General features: G+C 50.1%; 1 protein-coding gene across 2 annotated transcripts in view; it reads right to left on the bottom strand.

The window, feature by feature from the left end:
- Positions 1-24687, bottom strand: part of Cdh13 (cadherin 13) — a 962550-nt gene that overhangs the window by 432023 nt on the left and 505840 nt on the right. For both annotated transcript variants that reach the window (XM_010618349.2, XM_010618348.3), the window contains exon 5: positions 14421-14573. In XM_010618349.2, the coding sequence (XP_010616651.1) occupies positions 14421-14573 (153 nt within the window). The remainder of the gene's footprint in view (positions 1-14420; positions 14574-24687) is intronic.

Here is a 24687-nt window from a genome sequence, read left to right as displayed (position 1 = left end):
CTGCTCTGGTGTTTTTGGTGATTCGCCTACTATGGAATCTTCCTGTCACTGAGTCTACGGGATGATGTTTCCTAACTGGCTGCTTTCGGCCAGCACAGTGTCTTCAAGGTCTGTTGGTGCCGCAGCAGCTTCTTCATTTCCTAGTCATCGGTTTTCCTCGCTCATTCTACCGACTCAACAGGAAGTGGAAGGAGCCTCATTCCCGTCGCATTCACGGAAGCTACATTAATTTGTCTGTTTACATTTAATAGTTCCAGAACCTATCTTCAAATTATCTTTCTGGAATATCTAAGCATATAGCATTTCAAGAAGACATATGGGAATCCAGTAGGCTTCTCCATGGTGACCACTTCTTTCTGATGCCATTAATTTTTTGTTTACCAACATTACCTAAAGTGTGACTTCTTTAAAGGCTAAGTGTTGTCACAGGTTGTTTTGTAGGGTATGGAATATGGAATGTGTTGGTTTGAAGGTGTTTAGCAACTGTGGGCTTTTCACATGTCTTTACTGAGTCCAATGTGCTTGTAAATTTTAAATAAGTAGTGGTGGCTTCCAGTAGGTCTCAAGTTGTATCCAGGAGACATAGAGCGTGTGTGTGTGTGTGTGTGTGTGTGTGTGTGTGTGTGTGTGTGTGTGTGACAGAGAGAGACAGAGAGAGACAGAGAGAGAGAGAGAGAGAGAGAGAGAGAGAGAATGAGTTGGGGACATCTCTCAGCTCTTCAGGGTAGTTTGAGAAAGCTTTTCTATATTAGTATCTGAATCCTTTTCAGGCCACATAATCAAGGGGAGGAGAGTATCCATACATTTCAGAGACTGGAGCGCTTCTGCCACACTCAAAATAAGCACATTTGGAGTCACAAGTTAAATATGTTAAATGCATTTCAATGCAAATTGTTTCTGAATTAATCATAAAGCTGTAAAAGTGTCATGAGTTTGAACTGCAGCGGAGCAGCCAGGATTCATAACTTATAGCACAATACCCATTTGAAAATGTTTTCATCCTTTAACACTTCATGGTGTGAAGGGTTGAGGATCTCAAAGGGAGTGGGTTGAATAAAAAGAAAAAAATATATATTTGAGGAAAGCACATTCCAGCATATATTCTTGCTATATGTATTAACACTTAAAATATAATCTGCTTAAGTGTGCCATATAATGGGAAATTGTGTTTCTGAATAATATCTACATAATTTTCAATAAAAATAAACTTGCAGTAAATTGTCTAGATCTTAAGGTAGCAAAGACAAATGGCCTCTGCTGGAATTAGTTTTCCCTGAGGAGTAAGGAAATGGAATTTGTCTTCCGCACCGAGTAAAAACAAAACAAAACAAAACAAAATGAAAACGCACACACCTTGCAGAATAAAAAATGGGGAGCAGAGTGTGCTGCTGGGACTGTGTTACCCCTCGCTTCTCAACATTCAGGACAGGGCACCCTGTGCAGGTGGAGCCCTGGCACGACAAGATCCCGGCTTCTGGCGAGTGAAAACTTGACTGGGCAGAGGAGGGACGGTTCACAGACAGCGCTGCCGGAGCGCCTGCATGGAGCTGATTGTTCTCACCTGATCCAGGGTTTCCCCGGCTGCACCCCATTTCTGCTCCCCTCCATCACAGGCTGTTTAGACTTCTCTGCCCCCACCCACGGGATGCCAGGAGCGATCCCAACCCCACTGTGAGGACAAATAGTGTTTCCAGACACTGTTGCCTGTGTCCCGCAGGCCAGTGCTGCTCCTGGGTGAGCACTGCTGGCTTACAGTGAGCAGCCCAGCCTATGCGTGGAGGCCCACAGGGCCAGCGGGCCGAGCTCAGGATCTGGAGGGGAGGAAGTGTGGCTGTCTCTTGGTCCTTTCAATACTGGCTGACCTCCATCCTGACCCTTCCTGGGGCTTAGGAGAGTGAAATGTACACAAGTCACCCTTGACCTCGGGTGCTTAGGAGTACAAACATAAGACTGGGCCCAAGGGTGGAGGACATTGGCAAATAGGTTTTGCTCATTCTCAAGTCTCTTGAGCCCAGAGCTCAAAGAGGAGTGCTTAGCTTTGAAGGGCTCTCTCAGGGCTGCACTGATTGACACCGGAACACATTCTGGTACAATTAATTAGCAGAGCCATTGCTATTTTGCATCAGTTTTACTAGAGCAGGGATCTGGACTTGGAGCTTCCCAGATTTAAAGTCCAGGAGCCTCCTCCTCCAAGGGTCTGCTTGGGGCCAGGCTGGGGTGTGTGGCTCCCTGACTACTCACCCTGCCCAGTGCACCCTCCATCCAGGAGCCCCAGCCTATCCAAAGGAAAAAAGGTCCCCAGCATAGGTCTTAGTTTGGGGCCAACTGGTGCTAAGTGGCTGCTGGGTTGCAGTTCTGAGCCTTTGATTACTGTATGCACAAATGTCTGACCCTTACTCTGAAGAAAATGAGCCTTACAAAGCACACATTGTAAGGGAAATGAGGAACTTAGGGAAGAGGCCAAGGAGTTCCCACCTGACAGGAAAACACAGTGGAGAAACCAGTATAACCACAAGGCCCTCTGGCCCTTGGAAACAACAATCACAGAGCTGCCTGTGGTGTCCCCTGAAGCTGCTTCTCTATCCAGGCACTGGAAGAATATGAATGCCCATCAACCCCAGCTTCCTAGCAGCAAGATCTCAGCGTCTGAGCTTCACAGACCTCAGAACTGTTCCTCGGGGAGAGAGGCACAGGGATTGCACAGGTTCTGTACCCAGAAAATGGACAGTCTTCTTCACTTTCAAATGTCTTCCCGGCCCCACTCCAGTTAGAGAGTTGGCTGCAGGTTGGCACCCAAGGAAGATGAAGGCACATGAAGGAATAGAGCCACCATTTTGGCTGGGAATGCCATTTCCAAGATGCATCCTGATACACACTTGATGCACATTCCAAGTACAGCTTGCCCTTTCTCTTCCTTCCATCTCAGGGTCTGGACTTCCTGGGTTGCTACAAACGGTGCTGCTACAAACCAGGCATATCTAAGAATGAGAATGATCCTCAGCTCATGCCCACTGGTTAGCCTCCCATACACAAGCCCAGGGCACAGGAAGTCAAGCGGAATGGGTGTTCCGGGAGAACAGGAGATGACGTGGAACTTCCGGGCCAACCCATGGACGCCATCAACAATGGGAAACACAACACTGTCCTTCCACCCCACCCTTCTTAACACTTGTTTTAGAAACACTGTATGGTCTCTTTTATTTGGGAACCGATTCAGGCCTGCTCATGACCAGAGCCTCACCTAACAGGGAGTTAGAAACACTGAGCAGAAATGAATGTGAATTTAGAAGATTTCCTGATTAGGCTCTGCATTTAATGCTCAAAAAAGAGGAGAAAAATGCACCCAGCATTAATAGTGAAATGCCAGTTGCCCTGTTTTCTGAGCCCTTCTGACCCCTTGCCTGTACAATCCCCAGAAATTAGTGATCAATCCAAGGTGGACCTGGTGAGGTTCAAAAGAGCACAGGGCTGCCCTCCCAGCATCTTGCTGTACATAGCAGCAGAATGGCCTCGTTAGCGTTTCCGTGCTAAGCCACCCTTTCCTGAGTCTGCAATCTCTCATTAGCTTTCTTTCGCTTTATTGCAGTTCAGAGCATTGGGCCTGGCATCTTAACTGAGGTTCTGTTTGGCCCCATTTGCAGGAGAGGAATGAGCGGCCAGGAGTTAAGGAGCAGCAGCGGGAAGTCCTTTCTGGTCAGCCAGTGGTCTTTCCAACCCGGTGCTACAACAGGCGGCCCTGGCTTCAAGCAGCCTGCTACGCACACATCTGCTTTGTAAGAGGAATGAAAAATAAGATGGAAATGATCTTTTGGTGCCCGAGGCCTCTCTGTGAGGCACGATAAGCCCTCCTCATAATAAAGATCTTAAAACAGATACCACTCAAAGGAATCAATGGCCAACCGTGTTCAATAAATAATTTTGAGATAACCCACTGATAAACTTATGCAAAAGAAAGAACTGAGAGTTGGGAATTTAAAAGAGAATATTTGCTCCGTTTGGAGATTGAGCCAGACTAACCGGCGAGGCCCGGGCAACACGCGAAACACTTTCCACCCTTGTGCACACAGATTTAGAAATAAAGAACGGGGTTTTTCTTTACTCTTTTCCCCAGTGCCTGAGAGGTAGTGGGTTCCCAACAAATGGATGCATTCTTGAATTAATTTCTATTTCATGGCAATTTGAATGTTATTGTTGACTTGCTCAGATCAGTCTTACTTCGTGAAGTGCAAACTGGATGTCCTTACCTTGCCGCACACCCTGCGGCTGAGTCTTCCCTTCAGTAAAATCTAAGGGGCCTGCCAAGTCTCCACGGATCTACCCCGCCTGACTCCCGCTGCTCTTCCAGTCCCCAGGCGCCAGGGGTCGCTCTGCTGGGAGCCTGGATTAGCTCGTCTCCCCCGCGCCTTCACCTTCTGCAGGTGTCATCTGGCTTCAGGGGCCCAAGGGCAGGTCTGGCTGCCCTGCACTGGAACGGTCTCTGTTAAATCCAGAGGTGGCTGCGCGGCTCTGCTGTCCACAACCCTCTGGCTCCTGCCTCATCACCGAGCGTCCCAGAAGCTACCCCTGAACACGCGCGTCTCCCTCCTCCCGTCCCTCCGGGAATGTCCGCAGTCGCGTGCACATCTCCAGGGGGGTCCCTTCTCTGTCCTGATCCCCTCCCTGCCCTGTCCCCTATCACCTCGTTGCTGAGCGCCTGCTCCTACCTCTGACTTATTACGTCCCGGTGCAGTCCAACCACACCAAGCCGGACAGGGAACTTCACAAGGTCCCGGAGAGCGTCTTTGTGGCGCCCCAGAAACAAGCACAGACGCCTTCTCTCCTCGCGGTTCCCCACTATCTGAGCAAACAGACTGCGATGACGCATCTTCAGAGCCTCTAGGTGGCTGGGCCCAGAGGCTTCCCAGAGCAGGGCCCTGCGGACCGACATGCAGGACCCTCCGGAGCGGCCTCCCTGATCCTGACAAGCAGAGCCGTCTCGGCACAGCCAGCATCAGTTCTGACCGCGAAGCCCTGATGTGGGGGACCCAGGGGTGAGCCCCACATCCCTGCCTGGGGAGTCCTTCTTCCCTGCTCCAAAGACCTTCCTGGACTGGGCCGCCCGTCTGACACTCTCCGTGTCTTTACCCAGAACCGAAGGAGCCGGATACTCACTAATGCTGCTTAGCGAGGCCTCCATGAAGGGAAACAGGCTTGGTTGGGGTGCTTGGCTGCTCTCTCCGTGGTCCCTTGACATGATGGCAGATGCAAGCTGGGTCGCAGTAATGCCTGCTACCCTTGCGTGTGAGCTCCTAGTTCCCGAGCTACTGGCCCACACCTGCTGCTCATTTTCCTTGCCTTGTCCTGGTTGGGAGAGCGGGCCTGGCAGGCAGGAGGTGTCTTCTGAGCATGCTCCCAGTGTGCTGCTGCCTGCCCACGGCTTCCCCTGTTCCAGCCCCGAGCAGCTCAGCACCTGCTGTTAACAAGGCAGCGGGCAGCCAGGACGGGGAAGGGGAGATTGACAAACCGAGGTCAGCAGGAGTCACGTTTTCCTGTCCCCAAGAACTAGGATTCCCTTGCTGCTGGTAGCCCTGTGGGGGGCGCTCTTCCTGGCCATCTCAGCCTTTGTCCCCCTGTCCTATGGCCTCGGTGCTTAGGCCCAGGCTCATGCAATCTTTGAGAATTGGTTTAATTAGGGTAGCCCTCGGTCTTGCAGAATACATCATGGATAACGCCACACATCCACTGCCTTCCAACCCAAATCCACTTCAAGAACCGAGCAGGACACCCTGTCTCTGCCTTCTCTCTTCTCAGTCCGCAAGCCCTTCCTCCCCTCCCTTGCTCGCTCTTACCAAAGCAAAACCTTTTATGTTTTCGTTCCTAGGGATCGAACCCAGGCCTCTCCCAGTAAGCTACGCCCCCACTGGTTTTTGGTTTGTTCGTTGTCTTTTTGAGGCAGGGTCTTGCTAAGTTGTGAAGTTTTCCAGGCTGGGCTTGAGCTGTGGTCATTCCTCAGACTCCCTGAGTGCTGGATTACAGGTGTGTGCCACCATGCCTGGCTAAACACCAAAAATTTTGTGTGTACAATGATGAAGGCAGGTGGGTGGTGAGCAAGTGGTGGGTAACAGGTGCCCTATCCATGTGTGGGGCCTGCGCCCGGGATGCGGCCATGAAGCCTGCTATGGGGCATAATTATGTCTCAGCACCTTAGTGTGAGTGCGGGAGTCAGAACATTTGGCCAATTATTTCACTTGCTCTTATTTGCAAATTGACCAAACCAGCCAAGGAAGTGGTCCTAAGGGTTCCTCCAGTTCTGATGCATTTTAATGCTTCAGCACCCGGAAAGAAAACACCGCCAGATCATCTGAGTAAAGCAGCCGTGATGACTAACACCAGAAAGACTATCTGAACATGGCCTGACATACTCGTTCCATGGACACACCGAGCCCCGTGTGCGGGCCTAGTGCTGGGGACGGGAGGCTGTGCGGGCAGGTGGGGAGAGGAAGTCAGAGGACACGGGGTTCACTCTCCTCTGCCAGGAGTCAAGTTGAGCCTCTTCAGAGGAGCTTGTGCTAATGAGAGTCAGAGAAGCGGGTTTCTGTAGCCCTGAGGGAGGGAGCAGCTTTGCTTAGTGGACCAAATAAATAACCAGCCCTGAGCGAGCCTGCAGTCCCAGCCGGGCAGGTGGCTGCCGCAGCGGTGCTGCTTTAACCTCTTCAGCCTCAGTTTCACTAGCTGCACCTGGCAGATAAGGCCTAGCCGTGAAATGAAGTGCTTAGAAATCTGAGACGCTGGGCTGGAAAGGGTCCAGTGGAGGTGCTGCAGGCCCTGGGCGGGGAGAGACTGCAACCAGCTCCTGAATTACAGTTTCTGAAGATGATCGTTCCTTTGTTTATCATTGCTCGGCATTTCTCTTTAATTAAATGCTGGTGTCTAAGAAAGCAGCTGGCAGTAGTTTTTTGCTCAAAGCCAAGCAGTTGTTGGGCAGTAAGGTGGTTTTTCTACTATTATGTCAGAAACCTCTACTTCTCAACACATCAGACCTCGTCAGTGCCATCGTTCCTACTTCCATTTCTAAGTAAACTGGGGTATAGACTGCAGCATTAACTCCGTGTTTCTCGAACTTGGCTTCACACCGGCGCCTCTTTTCACTTCCAAGATGTTTGCATTTAATTGGCTTGAAAGGCAGCCTGGGCCTGGGAGGTGCAAAACCTCCTCAGGTGACTCGAAGGTGCAGAAAAGTTTGAGAGCCATAAGTGCCTCGCTGCAGATTCAGATCTAAAAGGCAGAAACACTGGTGATGCTGACCCTGAGGCCAGCATCCTCCTAACAGGAATTATCTCAGCTGAACCGGCTTCAATCTTCTGAAGATCCCTTCATCTCTGGCCAAAGAGGCTGTTTCTCAGAAACCAGCAAACACTCAGAAACTTGGCATTTAAGCATCATCCAAAGTCTAGATGGGATGGAGCAAAGGAGCCTGGGATGGATTCTCCCGAGTCTAGCGAGCCATGAAAAGAGCAAGAACAAAGCCATACTGAGACGCTGGCCCAGGAGGACACTGCAGCAGCCAACGGGAGCCCCTGGAGAAGTGGTCTAGGCAGAGGCATGTGGTCAAAGTCACCTTCGTCAAGGCAAACTATCAAATGAGTTACAGTGACATCAACACTTGGGAGCATTTGGACCGTGGATCTTCAGGTGCTGTGGAATCATCCAGAAGGTGGGTCAAATGCCTGATTTTAGGACCCACCTTGTGTTTTGGCCCAGCAGGTGTGGGCTGGTCCTTCTAACAGGTGCCCAGGTGATGCTGCTAGTGGGGGCTACAGTTTGAAAGCTGCCCAGTGAGACGAGCCTTTCCTAGAGTGGCACTAACACAAAGCCACTGCTAGCTGGCTGCCGAGTGACTACAGTATTTGTGCCTCTCCCTGCCCGCAGGGAGCTTAAACAGCTGAGCTGATGTGTGGCAGGTTGGCTCCCAGAGCCAGGGGCTTCCTAAGTGATCAGCGGGGCCCAGTTCTGCTGTCCCCCACGCTCCATCTCTCACACCCTTAGAAGATGGTGTTAAGATCTCATTCTACTTCGAAGGAGCAGAAAACAGCTGCTGAGACGGTAATAAGGTGACACTGTATTACGATGAACCACGGAATGGCCAATGCTCACTCTATTTTCTCCTGTAACAACTGAAATTTCTTATGACTCATCTGATAGCTGAGTCAACATTCTTAAAGCTTAGGCTTTTCGTTCGCTTCCTTTGTTCCTTCCCACACAGGGCTCTCCTAAGGATGTGTAATAGACTGGGTAATAGGACCCAAATGCGAAGAGAAGTTAGGGTCCCGGGTCAGAAGATGAGTGGCACCACACCCGGCCTGGTCACCTGCCCCACCAGCCCAGCTCATCACTGACCGCTTCCGCTGGAGACAGAGCTGCCATGACACCACTGCCGATGCTCAGGTGACACCCCCAGCCCAGGCCCTGCTCGCTGGCTTTGCAGTAAACCAAAATCCACAGCTCCCTTGCGGCTGGAGGCCTGCGTGTGATCTGGGTTGTTTCCCAAAAGTGCCAGCACGTGCCATGGCCATGGCAGGGAGAGACACCAGGCTGCCTCTGCACCCTGCAGAGGTGAAGAGCGAGCCCCTGTCTCTTTCAGGCAGCCCATGCAGAGCTGAGGCATCCTGTTCTGAGCATCACTGGCACAGTGGCAGCAGGGTGACTCCCCTTCAATAGTGGCTCTCAAGTGGGGGGCTATACTCCCTCCCCCGAGACAATTTGAATCATCGAAGGCATTTCTGGTTGTGAAGACTGGGGGTGCCACTGGCATCTAGGGACTAGACATCCTGGGTGCCACTAAACACCCTTCAATGCTCTGCTCAGGTACCCAAACAAAGAATGCCTCAGCCCAGGTGTCCCTAGGACAGAGGTTGAAGGACCTTGGATGAGAATGACATCTTTTACAACTTACAGTAGTGCCACCTTCCCTGATGGTGTAAGCCAGAGCAGTTGGCCCTTTTGGCAATTGTATAGGTTTCTTAATAAATGCACTTCTTCATAAATTAGTTTTCTTGACTACCACAGAGAATCTCAGCTAAGAAAATGGCCATAGAAACGAGAAGACCAGGAGCTCAAGAAGACTTATGTAGCTTGTCCTAACACCCAAGGGTTGGGAGCATCCCAAGGACAAAGCTTACTAGACTGGGACAATACCTCAAGGTGATGAGTGCACCATCCGTGCATAGCACAGACATTGTTACAACTACTTAATCACTAGGCAACTCTCTACTGTGGGTAAATCTACAATGTCCAAAATGTCCTAGGGATACTGACCTTGTGATGTGTATTTTCACCCTAACGTATTTTCTGTTCAGTAGTCTTGGAACGACATGTGGATTACACAGAAGGATAGCCACATAAACAAAGGTAATCTCCTGACTCAATTATTCTAATTTTATGGCAACATCCTTAACCACAAAGTCAAAGCTTGACCAGGAAGTTAGCTCCAAGGAGAGCAAATCATATAGCAGAAGACACAGGCAAATAGCCAAAATGGAATATTGTGGCCCTGCCCATGCTCTGAAGTCAAGCAGACAGGTGTTGCAGTTTTCAGTTTCACAACCGAGCATGGTAACGGTGTCAAGTTCATCTTTATGAAGGTTAAAGGAGATCACGGATCCCCAGCATACAGTAAATTTCCAGGAAAGGTTGAACAACAGTACATCTGGGGAACCCTTTGGTCCTTAGTCAGTTCACCAGTTAAGGTAAGAAGGTGAGCAATATTCTGTGTGTGTCAGGGACGTAGGGAGTTCTTAGGCACAAAACAGGTGCTCAGTAAGTTTCATTTTGTTCCCAAATGCTCTTCTACCCAACTCTGACTTCGTCAGTTTTCTGTGCTTCTCCCATTGTGGCACCAGATCAGGGTGACAGCTTCCTGCTGATGGCACTGGCCATCTCCCCGGTCTTCCCTATTTCCTGTTTTGCCTTACACCCCTGTGGAGACCATCCCAGACCCTCCATCTGGCCCCCCAACCTGCACATGAGACTCTGTCTCCCACTGTACTCCTGTTCTCCCATATTGACAAATTTGCAGCCAGCAGATTATATTCACAGTGTGAGGAAACCATTACCACCTGCTAATATTTTTATAGAATTTCATAAACTTGGTCATTCATGAATCATTTACTGTACTTTATTCCAGTGAAGAGTTCACAAATCACTCAAATGCTGGCAAAATGCATGATAATGAGTAATATTTCTGGAGGCTTTGCATTAATATGTCAGCTCCCAATACTGCCAGAGCTAAATTATCTTGCCAGGTGCCACTTTGGGTCAGAAGCTCTGGAAACCCAAACGGGAGCTGGGGCAGGGGCTGTGGTGAGGTGGCAGCAGGTCTGGGAGCAAGATGGTATTTAAGAAATGATAGATCATCCAGCCAGCCACTCCCCTTCTCAGTCCTAATAGGCGGAGTTCCCGAGAAAGGGGCGAAGGAGTTTATGGGTTACATATCACAGGGAGGTTGGGGGTAAAAACAGGCAGAAGTGTTTCTCTGTGACTGAGCCCCGGAGGAAGGGCTATGGATCCCAAATCCAATACAGACCAGCTGTGAGCCCTCGCAAAGGTTGCGGAACAGTTATGTGCTGATCTGTAAGATGGTACTAACACCTGCTTCTTCAGCTCCTTGTGTGAAATAAATTAAGCAGGAGGATGTACAAGAAGAGTTTGGCTTCACATCTACCAAGCAGTGTTAATAAACAGTGGTGTCTGTGATGGGACTCATCTGCAGTCCAAGGGCAAGAGGATCACACATTATTTCTGTATCGCACAAACCCCTGAGGCTTCCGCCAAGATGCTTTCTTGCTGGGTTTTGGAAATGCTAACGCACTGGCATATTCGTGCATGTGAGGAGCATTTAACTTTAAGATAAATAACAACATTGGCATGAGTGTAATGTCAATACATGCGCCCACACGCTCGCTGCTTTGTAAACTTGCAAGAGTAGAGATGAAGACGTGGGCTTTTGGAGACCTAGGGTTCTGTTCTCCGAAGAAGCAGGTTTGCTCCCACTACACCGATGGCCACAAACAGTGGCTCTAACCATACCACCGAGAGAGGAAGTGATTTCCGAACGTCACTTGTGGCGGACTGGAATTGCCACACTCCTGTGCCCAAGTATTCCCACAAGGGAGGAGTCCAGTTCTCATTACACCTAGAAAAAGGACGGCATGGTGACCTCCTCAGCAAAGACGGGAGAAAACAGGACACAGTCTGAGGGAAACGCTGAGGCCTGAGGGCCACTGGTCGGGAATGGGGCTCCCGCAGCTGGAGCCGGTGCTCGGGGCCGGGGCAGGTCTGGCCACTGCAGCCCTGGCTCTCATGTGAGAGACTGTGATGGGTCCATCCCAGCCGCCTTTCCGGGGGTCCTGAGGCTGTGGGCCAGGGTTCACCAAGCCACAAGATCACAAGGCAAAGCTTCCTGGCGAGATGCTTACACGCAATGGGGAGGCACTTAAATCACCCAGGCTGCCACCCGCGTGTGCTAGGATTGTACAGTGCGCACCACGCTCCCAGCATTGTTCTAAACACCCCTTTAGCCTTCAGGAAATTCCACGAAACCGTCCTTATTGGCCCCATTTTTCCAGGGAAGGGAGGGAAAGCAGAAACCTGCCCGGTGCCCAACGCAAGGACAGTACCAGGAAATGCTACAGCCTCACTTTGGAAAGCACAAGAAGCTCTAAGCTACAGACTACGCTCTGTTTGACTAGCTAATTAGCAACTGCCAGCTAACAAACACTAGCGGTTTCCTCCTTTATAATCCCCTGAGGTGCTAGTAGTGGTGGGCTCATTTTCTGGAAGAGGATCTTAAGATCAGAGAGGGTGAATGAGTTTTCCAAGATCCCTCAGCTTAGGAAGGAGTGAGGCTGAAATCTGGAGGTATGATTTTCTTTTCCAGTTTTTGCCCTTAATCCCAATTGTCATGGAATAGCGCCCCCCCCAATAAACTTACTTAAAGATTAGTGGGGTTTTCATCCCACCCTAGCACACGTGCCTTTGTGAATATTAGAAACAGCAGAGCTCGGGCTATGGCTAAGTGGTGAAGTACTGGCCTCGAATGAAGGAGACCCTGGTTCCTCTGCTAGCACTGCCAAGAAGAGAAATAAAAGAAGAAAAGAAGAGGAGAGGAGGCCGCCTTCTCTGTGGAGCAGCCCCAAGCACAGAGCAGCTCTTTCTGAGCAGACACGGGCCAGGTCCGACCTCTCTGGTTCCTTCTGCAGTCTCCAAGCACAGTGGCATCTCCGCAGGGTCACACTAGAGCACTGTGCCTTTGTCTTTGTGGAGCCCGAGGGAAAGGAGGCAGTACTCTTTAGGGGTTCTCCTCACAAAGCCTCCACTGGTACCCTTGGCAACTCAGAACCAAGCAAGCCGGTGGACTGCAGGCTGCCTCCTCCCCAGTCCCTGGCGGTGGCTGCCAGAGTTCTTTTCCCCGCTGCTGTGACTGTCCCCACATCTCCCACCTCGGCACAGGGGGTTTCTCAGTGTCCCTGGAGATCAAGGGCACGGCCACAGGAGGAGAATATTCACTCTGAGGTGGACCCTGTGTGGGAATCCTGGAGTCTTGTTCTGAACACAAAGGACTCCCAGCAGGGCGACTTTATTTATTTTGGAAGCACTTCTGGATTCTGTAAACAGCACAGAGGATCCTGTGGCCAAGGACGCATCCAAACTCTTGCCTGTCCTTACAGGAGCTCAGGGGTGGGGTCACCGCCGAAAGACACATTTCTTCCCTTGCCTATGCGCCAGGTCTCTGCTGGCCACAGACACTGACTGCTTTGTCTGATTCACACCAGTTCTGTTTGTAGGGCCCAGCACTCCCCGCGAAAGACCTCCTCTCCTCCATTCTTTATCCTGTGTCCCCTTAATTCCTAGGGGCTTCCTGAGCTGCAGACTCACGCAGAAATAAGGAGGGGCAGCTGAGTTTCTGGTACTCGTTTAACCTCCACCAGAAGGAAGGGTCGTGTCTCTGGCGGATGTCACCCTACTCAGGGCTGGAGTCAGGGAACCGGCGTTAGACCCTTGGGGGACTTAACTAAAAACTTCGAAATAGTCAAGAAAAGAATGAACCAAAGTAGTTATGATTTATTGAGTATCTGCTAAGTGCTGGGCATTGTACCAAAGGTCTGGAAAAATAGTTTCACTTCATCTTTCACTATCTTTAGAGATGCTAGTAGTAATAGCTGTATTTTTATGAGCAAAATTTATAAGATCAGATAAGTTGTCCAAGATCGCACAGCTCAGGAAGCAGCAGTGCTAAGACCTGGGTGGCATTTTTTTTAAACCCCAGAGTTCTTAATCACTGTGCTATAAAATAATGGAATTTATTTCCCCTTCATCCCCAGTTTCTAGTGTGTTTCACACAGACAACTTCCATCTCCACCGACATTCCCATGACAGACTTGGCGGCGAAAGGAGAGGGCGTCTAAGCACAGTAGGCTGCTGATTTCTCCTACAGCAGCTGGACACCAGGAGCCTCTGGATCATCTCTGGTTCCTGTCAAGTCCACCAGAGTGGGAAACTTCGGGGGTAACATCATTCAGTTTCTACCGTGAGCAGACTCCCTTGGCTATGTGTGGAGGACTCACTGACAAGTGGTGTGCTCTGGAGGTGCTCAGCAAAGCCTCCAGCAAGGGGCCCTGTGCCCAGCACTGTGCCCACCCTACCCTTATAGGACCGTCTGTTCCGTTGACGCTCACAGAAAGCCAGTTGTATAGGTAAGAAAAACAAAGAAAAAACCCCACAACATCCATGCCCAACTATTAGTGCTTTGAGCTTCCTTTTACCAAGTTTCCCAAATGTCTGCCCATCCTGATGTGGGCAGGCACGTGGTGATGAAGTCACTATCTGTGTTTCACGATCTGTTTCCATCTGATATCCTGAGTCTTTCCATGTAACTAACTAACACTTGGTCAAAAGTCCTTTAGATGATGCAGAAAACGGCCTTTCAAAGTGCTGGGTCTCAGCCACTTCCCAAAGGATAACTGCTTAGCAGTTTCCTGCACTCTTAGGACCATATCCTGTGAGAGCATTATTGTTCAAAAACCACCCCGAATTATCTCTGTTTCTGAAAGGGTAATTATTACATCTAAGGATCTACAGCTCTTCTTGCTCTGATCATCAAGCTGGTCTCTGGAAAGCAAAGTCGGCCTATGTGTTCAGATCACCTCTGAAAAGCTCCCAGGTCTTGGTCCTCAGGCTGACATAGGCTGTGGGCTCTGTCGATGAGACAGAAACCCTCACTGTTACCCCACCAGGGTTTGACTTACTCCAGTTCGCATGGAGAAACACTAAAGCCAAACACTCTTGAGTTGGGTGAGGTACAGACATAATGAACTCAGCAAGAAGAAAACACTGGTTGAAAGCCACATCTCTGCACATGGAGTGGATGGGCGAGAGGTACTCACTTGATAAACAGCTATCGTTTCCCTGTCCAGGGTCTGGGTCACAGAGACGACACCCGTGTTCTCGTTGATTCTGAAAATTCCTTTAGGCTCCTGGTCCACTCCCTTTCCAGTGAGCCGGAACCTGGAGCCTTCAGGTCTGTCACTGTCGACCACCTGGTCAGAGAAACAGAGTAACATTTCAGAAGACACAGAGACAGCATGTCACGTATGTCCCTTGGTGACCAACCTACTGATCTCAAGTGCCAGCCCAAAGGTGCCCGATGAACCAAAGTTTGCCTAAGCAGCACCACTGCACAGTGTCTCTGTCCTCACAGCCAAACCTTTGCAGCTCACAGCTGGGCAGTCTGAAGGACACACATCCGGATGTGTTCAGAGGGCAGTAATGCTGGAAGGTTCAACGTTGAGCATTTACATTATTTTTAACTCCAGGAAAGACACTTTTTTTTCCCCTATAAGCAAGACCAAACTGGCAATGGAAAGCATTTTTGAACAACTCTCCACAGGGTGGGCACTGATCAAAGTTCTAGGTGTTTACCTGCACCCAGCTATTGGCAGAGCACCTGCCCGCTGCTTCTGCCAGCACTGGGGGAGCTGAGGAGGCACTGAGCATGTTTTACTTGTTCCCTGGGGCAACGCTGGGGGCACGTGGTGAGATTATGCTTCTTTAATGGATCAAACCACTGAGGCACAGACATTAAGCAAGTTGGCCATGGTCACAACTTTTGCAGTGGTGACACTGAGATTCAGAACCACGTCTTCCATTTCTCTAGACCCTCGTATGGGACACCGTCATATCTGACTTTTAGGAAATTATCCCCAGATGGTTGACCTGGATTTTACACTTAAGGAATAATTTCAGAAGGTCAAGGTGGAGGAGGGTAGTTCCAGGTGAAAAGGAACAGCAAGGACAGAGGCAGGCAGTCAAGGGAGAGCCAGGAAATTCCAGAAATAGGGACTTATTAGCGTGGTGTGAGTAAAGGTGAGTTGAAAGTAAATTAGGGACCAAATTGTGGGGGTCTTTTTATGGCACTAGAATTTGTGCAGCTAGAGAAAGAGCTATTCTTTGCATATGTTGGTTCTAGAGTCTACACTGACAGAGTTTTATGTATAGTTAATGTCACATTATCAGTATCTGCAGATGCTACTTTAATTCTAACAACACAATTCGAAGGCCACGAACACCATCGATATTCCGGATATACAGACAAAGGACAGCGGACGTGGAACTGGCTGTAACTGCTTCACAAAGGTACAGGCACCTGATGTACACAGTTGACCATGCATTCTTCAGAGGTCATTTCTGCCGGTGCCAAGCCTGCAATTCTGAGGCCTGGCACCAGGTGGCAGTAGTGCCTAAGGCAGCGTGAACTTGCCCCTTGGTTTGGCAGGAAGGAAGGGCCCTAGGAGGCCAAGCAAGACAGGGTTCCACGTGACCGTACACTTCTATGTCCTCTGATTTAAAATGTTCTTTATTGAGCTACACTGAAGGTTTTGATTAAACACAAATTATCTCCATTTGCATTTTTGAGATGAATGGAAAATAGGAACGTTAAAAATAAGGCATGTGATACCTTCTGATGAAAATAATTTTTAATCACTGCTTGATTTAATCCATCTGATCCTCTCCTCCTGCTTGGGAGCTCCAGGAAGTCAAAAGCCATAGTGCGCTGGGGTCACTAATCAGTGCCAGTGCCTGGCAGAGCGTCCGGCACACAGCAGGGAGAGGCACGATGTCCATTTAGCGAAGAACACTGCTGTGCAGAGGGACACACGTCACGGACCGTGTCCTGCCCATGGTCACTTGTGTGACCCTGAATGCATCTTTTGCCTCTTCGGCAATTTCCTCATCTGTAAAATGGGGTAACACTGCTTATTTCTTAGGGGTTTGGAGGCATTAAAGGTGAGCAGTGTAAGGAATAAAGAAGGGGCTCAGTAATATGGCTGATGATCGATTATAATGCCCAAAGCTATAATCACAAACCAAGGACACTACTGCTCACGGGTCAGGCATACACCTCCAGGGATCAAGAGCTACTTAGCCATAATACCAAAAGAAATCACTTCCTCAAAGAATATATTTCCTTTTTCAAAACCAGAACTCACAGACCACTGTTGTCTGAAAAAAGGCTTCCCTGGAAGTGGCCCGGCTAGGTGGGCAGGGTCAGCCGGGTAGGGGCTCTGCTCTGTCCCTGCCGTGTGAAGGTTAAGGTTGTTGCCCTCCTTCTCATACTACCCCCAGGCGGACGCAAGCTCCTCCTCTCCTCCCCCAGCACCCTGTGACCTACAAGGCAGTCTCAGGACAGGGGCGCAGTGCGCCAAGGTCATGGAGTGGCCCCCGCCTTTCCGGGAAGGGCCCTTGGCCCTGTCTGCCTGCCACACACAGGCCGGCTGCTGAGGACTGGCCAGGAGAGGCCCTCTGCACTCTTTCTTTCTTTCCTAGCCTTTCCCTGCTCACAAAGGGTGGGGGCCACAGTACCTAGAACCTCCTGGAAGAAGCAGGCTGGATCGGGCCTCTTGGGGTGTCCTCATCTATCCGCATTGCTCTCTGTGCTGTCTGGCACCTAGAGCTGACACCTACACTTGGAAGTTCTCCCGGCCACTTTTCTTCTGGCCTCCAGGGTGAGGTCTGAGTCATTTCCTCCTTCTCTCTGGGAGGCTCCAGCCACTTGACCTTAGAAAAGCCACAGGCCTAAGAGAGGGAATCCTGCTTAATTATCATTTGCTGCTGGGTCCAAAGGGCTTCCTTATTCTGTGGAGAAGGACTGTGCCTGGTGCTGAAAGTCCTCTCTCTCCATATATACATATTGCTGTGCTCTTAAAGGCCCAGCATTTTAAGCATCCGTCCAACCTGGCTGCTGATCTCAGAGCTCTGGGCATTTGGAAGGAGCCTTGGGGGATTGTATGGTGTCCCCAGAGCACTGAGCCTCAGGGACCGCCTGCCAGGGAGCCTGCGGCCTCACTCTCTGTACATACTTCTCAGCCCATCCAGCACTTTCTCAAGGAGCTGGATTTTACTGAGCTGTTTGGAGCCTCTGCTCAAGGCCTGCTGGGTCTGTCTGCTACCTCCTTTCTAGACCTATTTTAAGCAAAACACTCACGGGAATGCTTCTAAAAACCTGCCATGGAGAAGCTCAGTAAGGCAAAAGTATCGCTGTCTCTCCAGGAAACTAGACCAGCTTCCCTATATGTGTCCAAGGCGCCAGGGGCGTGGCTGGAGGAAGCTTGGAAAACTGGGGAGTTGGAGCAGTTCTTCTGGGACAAGCGGGAGGGGCTCTCAGCTCATCGCAGATGCAGGAGAACGCTCAGGGTCCTGGCTCAACCACTGCCCCTCTGGCTTTTTGGTCCCTGGGAATTTCAGAGCAAGCTACGCACACTACAGAGCAGTGGTCATGCAAGGTGTGCAGCGGCTACAAATCCTCAGCCTTGCATCGCCACAGATGCAAGAAATCAGGTGAGTTTCCAGACAACCTTCAGATCACCCCGTGCTACCCCCACCCCCGCACCAGGGGTCCCTCTGCTCCCCAGCCACAGCTGAACATATCCCACATAGGAAATCGGTGCACTCCTCTGGCCAGGACAGCCCTGCTGCCAACAGCAGCTGTTCACATCCATTACCCACATCACAGGCTGCACAATTAGCCCGGCTTTCCTATCATCCTTTGCAATTCAACACTTCTTTTCACAGTGGGATTTTTCCTGTCCTCTGAGTTGGAATGGGAAAAGCAGCTAATTATAAGACAGAAAGTAGGCCCCAGGAGGCAACTCCCTGGAAGGGCAGGTAAACAGTGCACAGGAGCCCCTAAACACCTGGGCGAAGAGGCCTCCTGGTTGACTGTGTGGGTGGCCTGGCTGCTGACCGGAGTCAGAGTTTGCATCCAGGGCTGGGGCAGAGGAGGCCTGAGCAGGTCCCAGTGTGTTCCTGCTGCAAGGACACACTGTCCCCTCGGGGTCCCCTGCCATATCCTGTCCTCATCTCTGCTCTCTGCTGCAAATAACCAATGATATCAAGTGTATGTGTTTTTTAAGGAGTTAGAGTTACATACATACATATGAATTCACAGGCTGTGTGGCAGTTTTGAGTATTTTTACATAAATATCATTCTGTATAAGTTACTTTGTATTTTTTTTTCTATGGACCGTGCATGGGCACACATCGTGTACACAGGCAAACATTTGGGGGGCAAAATTTTAGGTTCACCACAGTGTTGCAAGGCAGTGCAGAACTCCGGAACACCTCCATCCGGTTTTCCCTCATGTTAGAATCTTAGGGAAGCAGAGAACAGGCCAGGAGGCAAAGCAATAGCGCTGGCTCCTCGCTACTAACAGCGCCGCAGAACGACGTGTTCAGACTGCGCAAGTCTTTCTGCTGCCGTCCTCCTCTGACCCCCAACCCAGCACAAGACCCACAGCCTCTGGTGAGTGCGGCATTAAGTGCACATCCGCTTTCTGGTGGGTTCAGACCTGCACCCACATCATTTACCTGTACTTTGCCTATGGAAAATGTACTTGTTGCGTCAAAGCCCCGTAGTCCCCACCCGGCGTCGCCGCTGCTGTAGGAAAGCGTGGTTTCCTCGACTCAGGTCTCCACCAGAGTTGTCTGCTTGTGTTGCTCTCCAGGCCTAGCACCGTGGTGGCCAACAAACAGCTGCACTGTGCCTAAGGAGCTGAATATTATGAATGCCTCCTAACTGGCTTCCATAGTTCTGATTTTTCTCTTTGCCCATCTCTTTTTTGCAATAAGAATGATCATCCTAAAACACAAACCCAAGCCTGACCAGGGCTATACCTGGGTTGAAATTTTCTCTGGCTCTTCTTTGCCCTCAGGGTAAAGCCACAGGCTCCTCAACCTGTCTGCCTCAACCATGAGCCACAGACTTCCAGGGCCCCACTCACTTTGTGAGATGGGGTCCCCTCATCTTCTTGGACTCCATGCTGGGCACTGCCCACCACCACAGCCTCCCTGACCCCTTCTCCTGCCTGCTCCGTGGACACCACGCCAGGTCCTCCCGGGCCAGCCTTCCGTATGGAGAAGCCACCAAAGCACAGAGAGCAGACTGCTCCTCTGTGGGCAGTGACAATTGTCCCTCTGGCTCTTTCTTACTCTCTTTCATATTTATTTCTCATTCTTCTCTTTCACATTTCTCTGGGCTTGGAAAATAGAAGATGCTTGATTAACACTCTACGTGAAGAAGTGAAACTTTGTTTGCATGTTTTTATATGATCATAAAATGCTTCATAAACTCACAAATTAAAAATAAAAACAAGAGCTGTTGTACTAATCTCTTTTTTGGAAATCCCAGCCACTTTACATGAGCAACATCAATACTTCTTCATTTCTTCACTTACAATTTCTCCAAGTTAAGCTTCCCGGGACTTGGCGCTTGTTAGGAGTCAGAGAGAGACTTAGGGTCTCCCCATCTTTGTGATTTGCCAAGGGACCCTTTAAGTAGACATCTGCTTTCTGAGTTCAACTAGAAAATAATCAGACCTCTGTTCCAAATCACCAAAGGGAATAAAGGGAATACATCCCACGCAAGTAGTATTATGTCTTTGAGTATGAAAGTAGGGAGGATATTTTTTAAATCTTACAATATTTTCAGCTTTATGAAAAGATTGCATTATTAATACGGCGAAAAGAACTTTTTAAACGTGTGAGGGAATGAGTGGAGGTTGAAGTACACATTGGTTTAGAATATGTTTGCTACTCCAAGTCCAGTGGAGAAGAACCCACGGGCTGACTTCACGTGCGGTTATTTGTGTTAATCACTGGGTTTGTTCTGGAGCTGATCTGCGCGGTTGATCAGCTCTGCGCTCCAGGCCAGTCCTGGGCCTGCCTTTGGACTGGAGGACACTCAGCCATTCGCAGTCTGGGCAGCTGCTCCCTCGGTGCTCTCCTCTCACCCTCGGGCTGCTCAACCATCCTGGCCTCCCGGTCGCGCGTTAACACGGGGAACTGAAGACAGCTCTGGGCCAGGAGCCTCAGCACCCTGGAGGAGAGGCGCTGGGCCGGGTCCGCGAGGACTGCGGCTAGCGGTCCCGCTGTGAGCCGGGCGGGCTGTGTGCTCAGGCTTCCCGGCCCCGGGCTGCACAGTGAGGTGACAGCTGGCTGGACACCCGTGCCTCACACCTGCTCTACGTGGTCACAACTACGCGGGAGGTTGTCTTTAAGCCTAGATTAAGCTGAGCTCTGTGAGATTCAGGGCTCATTGTTTTTTCCTTCTGGAATTCTTTTCTGACAGTTTATAATTGTTTGATTATTTTCTCTGGGATGCAAGATTTCGTTAATTCATTTTTAAGACAACATTTCTTAATTTCCAAACGTTCCAGAGGTTTTAGTTATTTCAAATGCATCATATAACAACGTAGCCCATGACATTTCTATTCTTCAGAAGCTTTTAAAAATTTATTATTGATCCACTGCAATATCATCATCTTTACTAAATGATCCGTGGGAGGAGAAAGAAAAAAAAGTGAATATTCCGCAACGTAATGTACAGGGCCAAAACAGGGCAGTGCCTTAAGTGTCTAGGAACGGATGAATGCATACACAAACCTGGGTGCCAACGTATAAGAGAATAACATTCAGCCTGGCAAAGGAAGGGGATCCTGCTGCCTGGTACCACACGGTGAAACTGAGGACGTTCTGCTAAGGCCAGAAGCACAGTTACCGTACGGGTCTATTTCACGAGGTACCTAGGACGCTGTATTCGCGGACATGGCAGGTAAAACACAGGCTACGGGAGCCGAGAGTAGGGGCGGTGCGAGTCGGGTGGCGCTTCGGGGAGACCCGTGAGGCTCTGGAGGGGCTGCCCCGCCACCTGCATGGACTCGGGCTGCTGCTGTGCGCGGCACACGGAGCAGAGCGAAGACAGGGTTTCCCTCCCTGGGGCCCAGAGCCCCAGCTCGGCCTCTGTAGCACTTGGGGAGACGTAATTTAACTTGAGTAGCATTGATTTTTGAAATTCATTTTATTGGTACTTTTTTGATCTACATAATGGTCATGTTCATCGTAGGGAATTTGTAACTGTGCATGATAAATTTGGGTAGTTTTACCGCTCCATTCCTCTCCTGGGCCTTCAGTGCCTCTTCCCCTCATTTACAAAAGCTGTGTTTCCATTTCTCCTTCTGTTCTTTCTTTTTCTCAGTCATTCTTTCCTTCCCCCCCACCCTCCCTCATTCTTCTCCTCGTTTGAGTATTTTCGTCCTCTTTCCCAATATCTATCCTCCATTTTGGTCCTTGTTTATGTGTTCGGTTTCTCACACAAGAGAAGCAATATGATATTTAAATATGTGCATGTGATTTATTTCACTTAAAAGTATGGTCTCACAGCACATCCATTTATCTAAAAAGATCTCAGGTCTACCCTTCTTTATGGCAGAGTAGTACTCCCTTGTGTATAAAAATAACATTTTCTTTAGCCGTTCATCCACTGATGGGCATCTGGGTTGTTTCCAGATTTAGCTATCACAAGCATGGGCTATGCATGCGTTGCTGTGGTGTGTTGCTTTCTAACTCTTTGAGGAAGCTACCAAGAAGGGGAACAGTTGGGTCAAATGGAACCTCTAGTTTCAGGATCTCGAGGACTCTCTACACTGATTTCCATGTTGAGCTCCACTGCTTTTTATCCGGTCTTTCACTTTGCCGTGTTTCACTTCCCATGTTAGGTGAGCAGAGAAAGTCGCCCCTTTGCTCTGTACAAACAAGTCTGGTCAATGTCGCATGTGTCTAAAGTGGGACAAACCATGGGTCCCCCGCGGGGAGATTTCCCAGCCTGTTCTTCTGGAGCTTTCTACCCCTCAGCTGTTAGACTGTTTGATGAATTCTGTGATTTAGTGCCCATTTTTTGTCTGCTTAGGCCATAGCTGCAGGGGCAGTGGCCATGCCTGGCTGTATTTGCTGCCAGGTTCCTGGTCCCAAGTGGTCGCTCGGATGTTTGTGGAGTGAATGAGTGGGTGCGTCTCAGTGTCTCCCTGAAGAGGCGACACCCTTGGGTAAGCCAGGGATGAGCAGCAAGCTGAGTTTGGGACTGGGCATGGGGCACAGGGGCCGCGCTGTGTGCAGCAGCACAGGAGGCTGTGGGATTATTGGAGAAGTGTCCGAGTGAGGCTGGGAGGCCAGGGACGGTCTGGCGGGCGGTCTTCCTTAGCGTGTGCTTCTCAGAAGGTTGAGGGGCAGATACGGAGAGAAGGGAAGAGTTGCCAGCCTGATGGGTTTCAGAGCATAAGCCTGCCATGCTTCCGAGCCAGCCCCAGGCCCCGCACATCTGAGTCTGTGGTGGGTCACTCTGCTCCCCTGGCAGAAGCTCATCTGTGCTTGTGAATAGTGTGCACCACGTCTGTCCCTCTGCCCGCTCGGCCTGAAAGCCAGTTTCTCTCCCATAACTTTGGGGTGACGTTTTCCTTGTTGAACACAGCCTACTAACATACTTTCTCCTCCACCCTGCGCCTTCTTTTCTTCCACTCAATACGCTTACTGACAGGTTTTATCTCCGGAGCACTCACAGGCCTTTGGTCCTGCCACTCCAAGGACCCTCTGTTATGCACCGTGGGTTAAGACGCTACCAGAGATCAGGGAGAGAGAAAGTCACTGTTGAGTCCCTCAGACCTTGTGCTTGGCTTGTCTGAACCCAAGGCCCATTCTTGGTCTCCTGGTGCCCTAGCAGTGCCTCCCTCTTGCCCAGAACACCAGCCAGGGTTCCTCTAAGTCACTTCCTGATGGTCTGGTTTCTTAATGCACATGGCGATTGTCACTCTCCTGCCTGCTGTGTCCCTCCCAAGGGCCTTCCTTGGTTCAGTCTCCTGTTGTTCTGTTACAAATCAGGTGGCCCCTCCATCTCTGGTGAGAATGCTAGGTCTTCCGCACCTGTGGTCTCTTCTGTTCAGGAATCAGCTTTACAGTGGTGGAGAGTGGTCGGGGAGACTCCCTGCTGACTCCAGCTCCTCTCCTGGGCCCCTAGCTCTGTGCTTCCCTGGCTACTTCAAGTTGCTTATGGCCATCTGACATGCTTGAGCTACTGGAGTTTGAGCGGCAGCGACCCATGTCCCTTTGGCTAACTCGAGGCAAAAGCTTCCAGAGCTCTGCATTCGGCATGGTGACTAGCAATGCTCCAAAGGGTGGCAACTTCACCATTGACCTAGGTCCTAAAGGAACAATAAAGACACGAGGAGCAAACCACCACCTAACCCTCAGTGGACGCAAAGCTTCATTAAACCTCTGTAACTTTTGCTGGCAGAAATCAGGGATTCCTTCTCCCCACAGTGGAGCCTGCCCTGCCCTGACTAACACTCAGAGCCCATTGGCCTGCATCCCAAGTCAGAGTCACAAGCACTGTGCACTGATGGGCAGCTGTTGGGTATCTCAGAGCCTGTGCTCAACCCCTGTGAAGCAGGAGCTCTGCTCAGGTATGCCCAGGTACGTGAACAGGTGCAGTTATTGAAGGAAAACATTATCTTGACTCTTACCTGATGCTGCTGGTGCTGACGACAACAGAGGTTGCCATTTCTTGAACACTAACTGTACACAGCGACCAGTCTAAGCATCCGGCACGTGGTAGTGACACTAATCTCCACTGTACAGAGGGGAAACTGAATCTCCAAAGCCTTGCCAACACCAGCTTAGATAATGACTTGGGATTCGAACTCAATCACCTGGAGCCCACAGCTTCAGCCATTCTCCCTCTGACCATGCTCTGGGTCAGGAAGGAGTACCCATGGGAATGCCAGGGAGGCACGGGACCCGGTCCTAATGAAAGCTCCTGTCTGGACTCCCTGGGTCACTGCTCTGTTATGACGGATCCAAAATATTCATCTCTGGCCTTTCTTGGGGGCAGAGCCAGGGCGAGAGACTTCCAAGTCTTTCCTTCCAGATTTATGTGTTCCCGAAGGGTCACTTTTTCCCTCTGTAGATCAAATTCATGGCAAGAACATCTTTAAATTATTTCACCCCCTGGCCGTGTCATACTAATGGCATAATTTGTAGGTTTCTGTGTGCATTTTGCCATTTAAAAGGATAATAAATTAATCATGCCCTTGGACATGGCTGAAAAAATACATACTTAGTCTCTCACTAACTTGCCAGACTTTGCGTTTCTGCCACTGCTCTGGCTCCTCTCTCCTCCATCAGTTCAGATTTTCATGGGTCCCAGAGAAAGGCTAAAGGAAATATTTATGCACTCATTTGGACCAGAGTTCAGAGAAAGCAACACAACAAAATCAGCATCATGAACTTGTAGATGTTCCCATTTGGAAGTAATCAACCTGGACAATT

Source organism: Fukomys damarensis, unplaced genomic scaffold, assembly GCF_012274545.1.
Source record: "Fukomys damarensis isolate Sample0158 unplaced genomic scaffold, DMR_v1.0_HiC HiC_scaffold_32, whole genome shotgun sequence".
In the NCBI taxonomy this organism is placed as follows: domain Eukaryota; kingdom Metazoa; phylum Chordata; class Mammalia; order Rodentia; family Bathyergidae; genus Fukomys; species Fukomys damarensis.
This window is presented reverse-complemented; position numbering and strand designations above follow the sequence as displayed.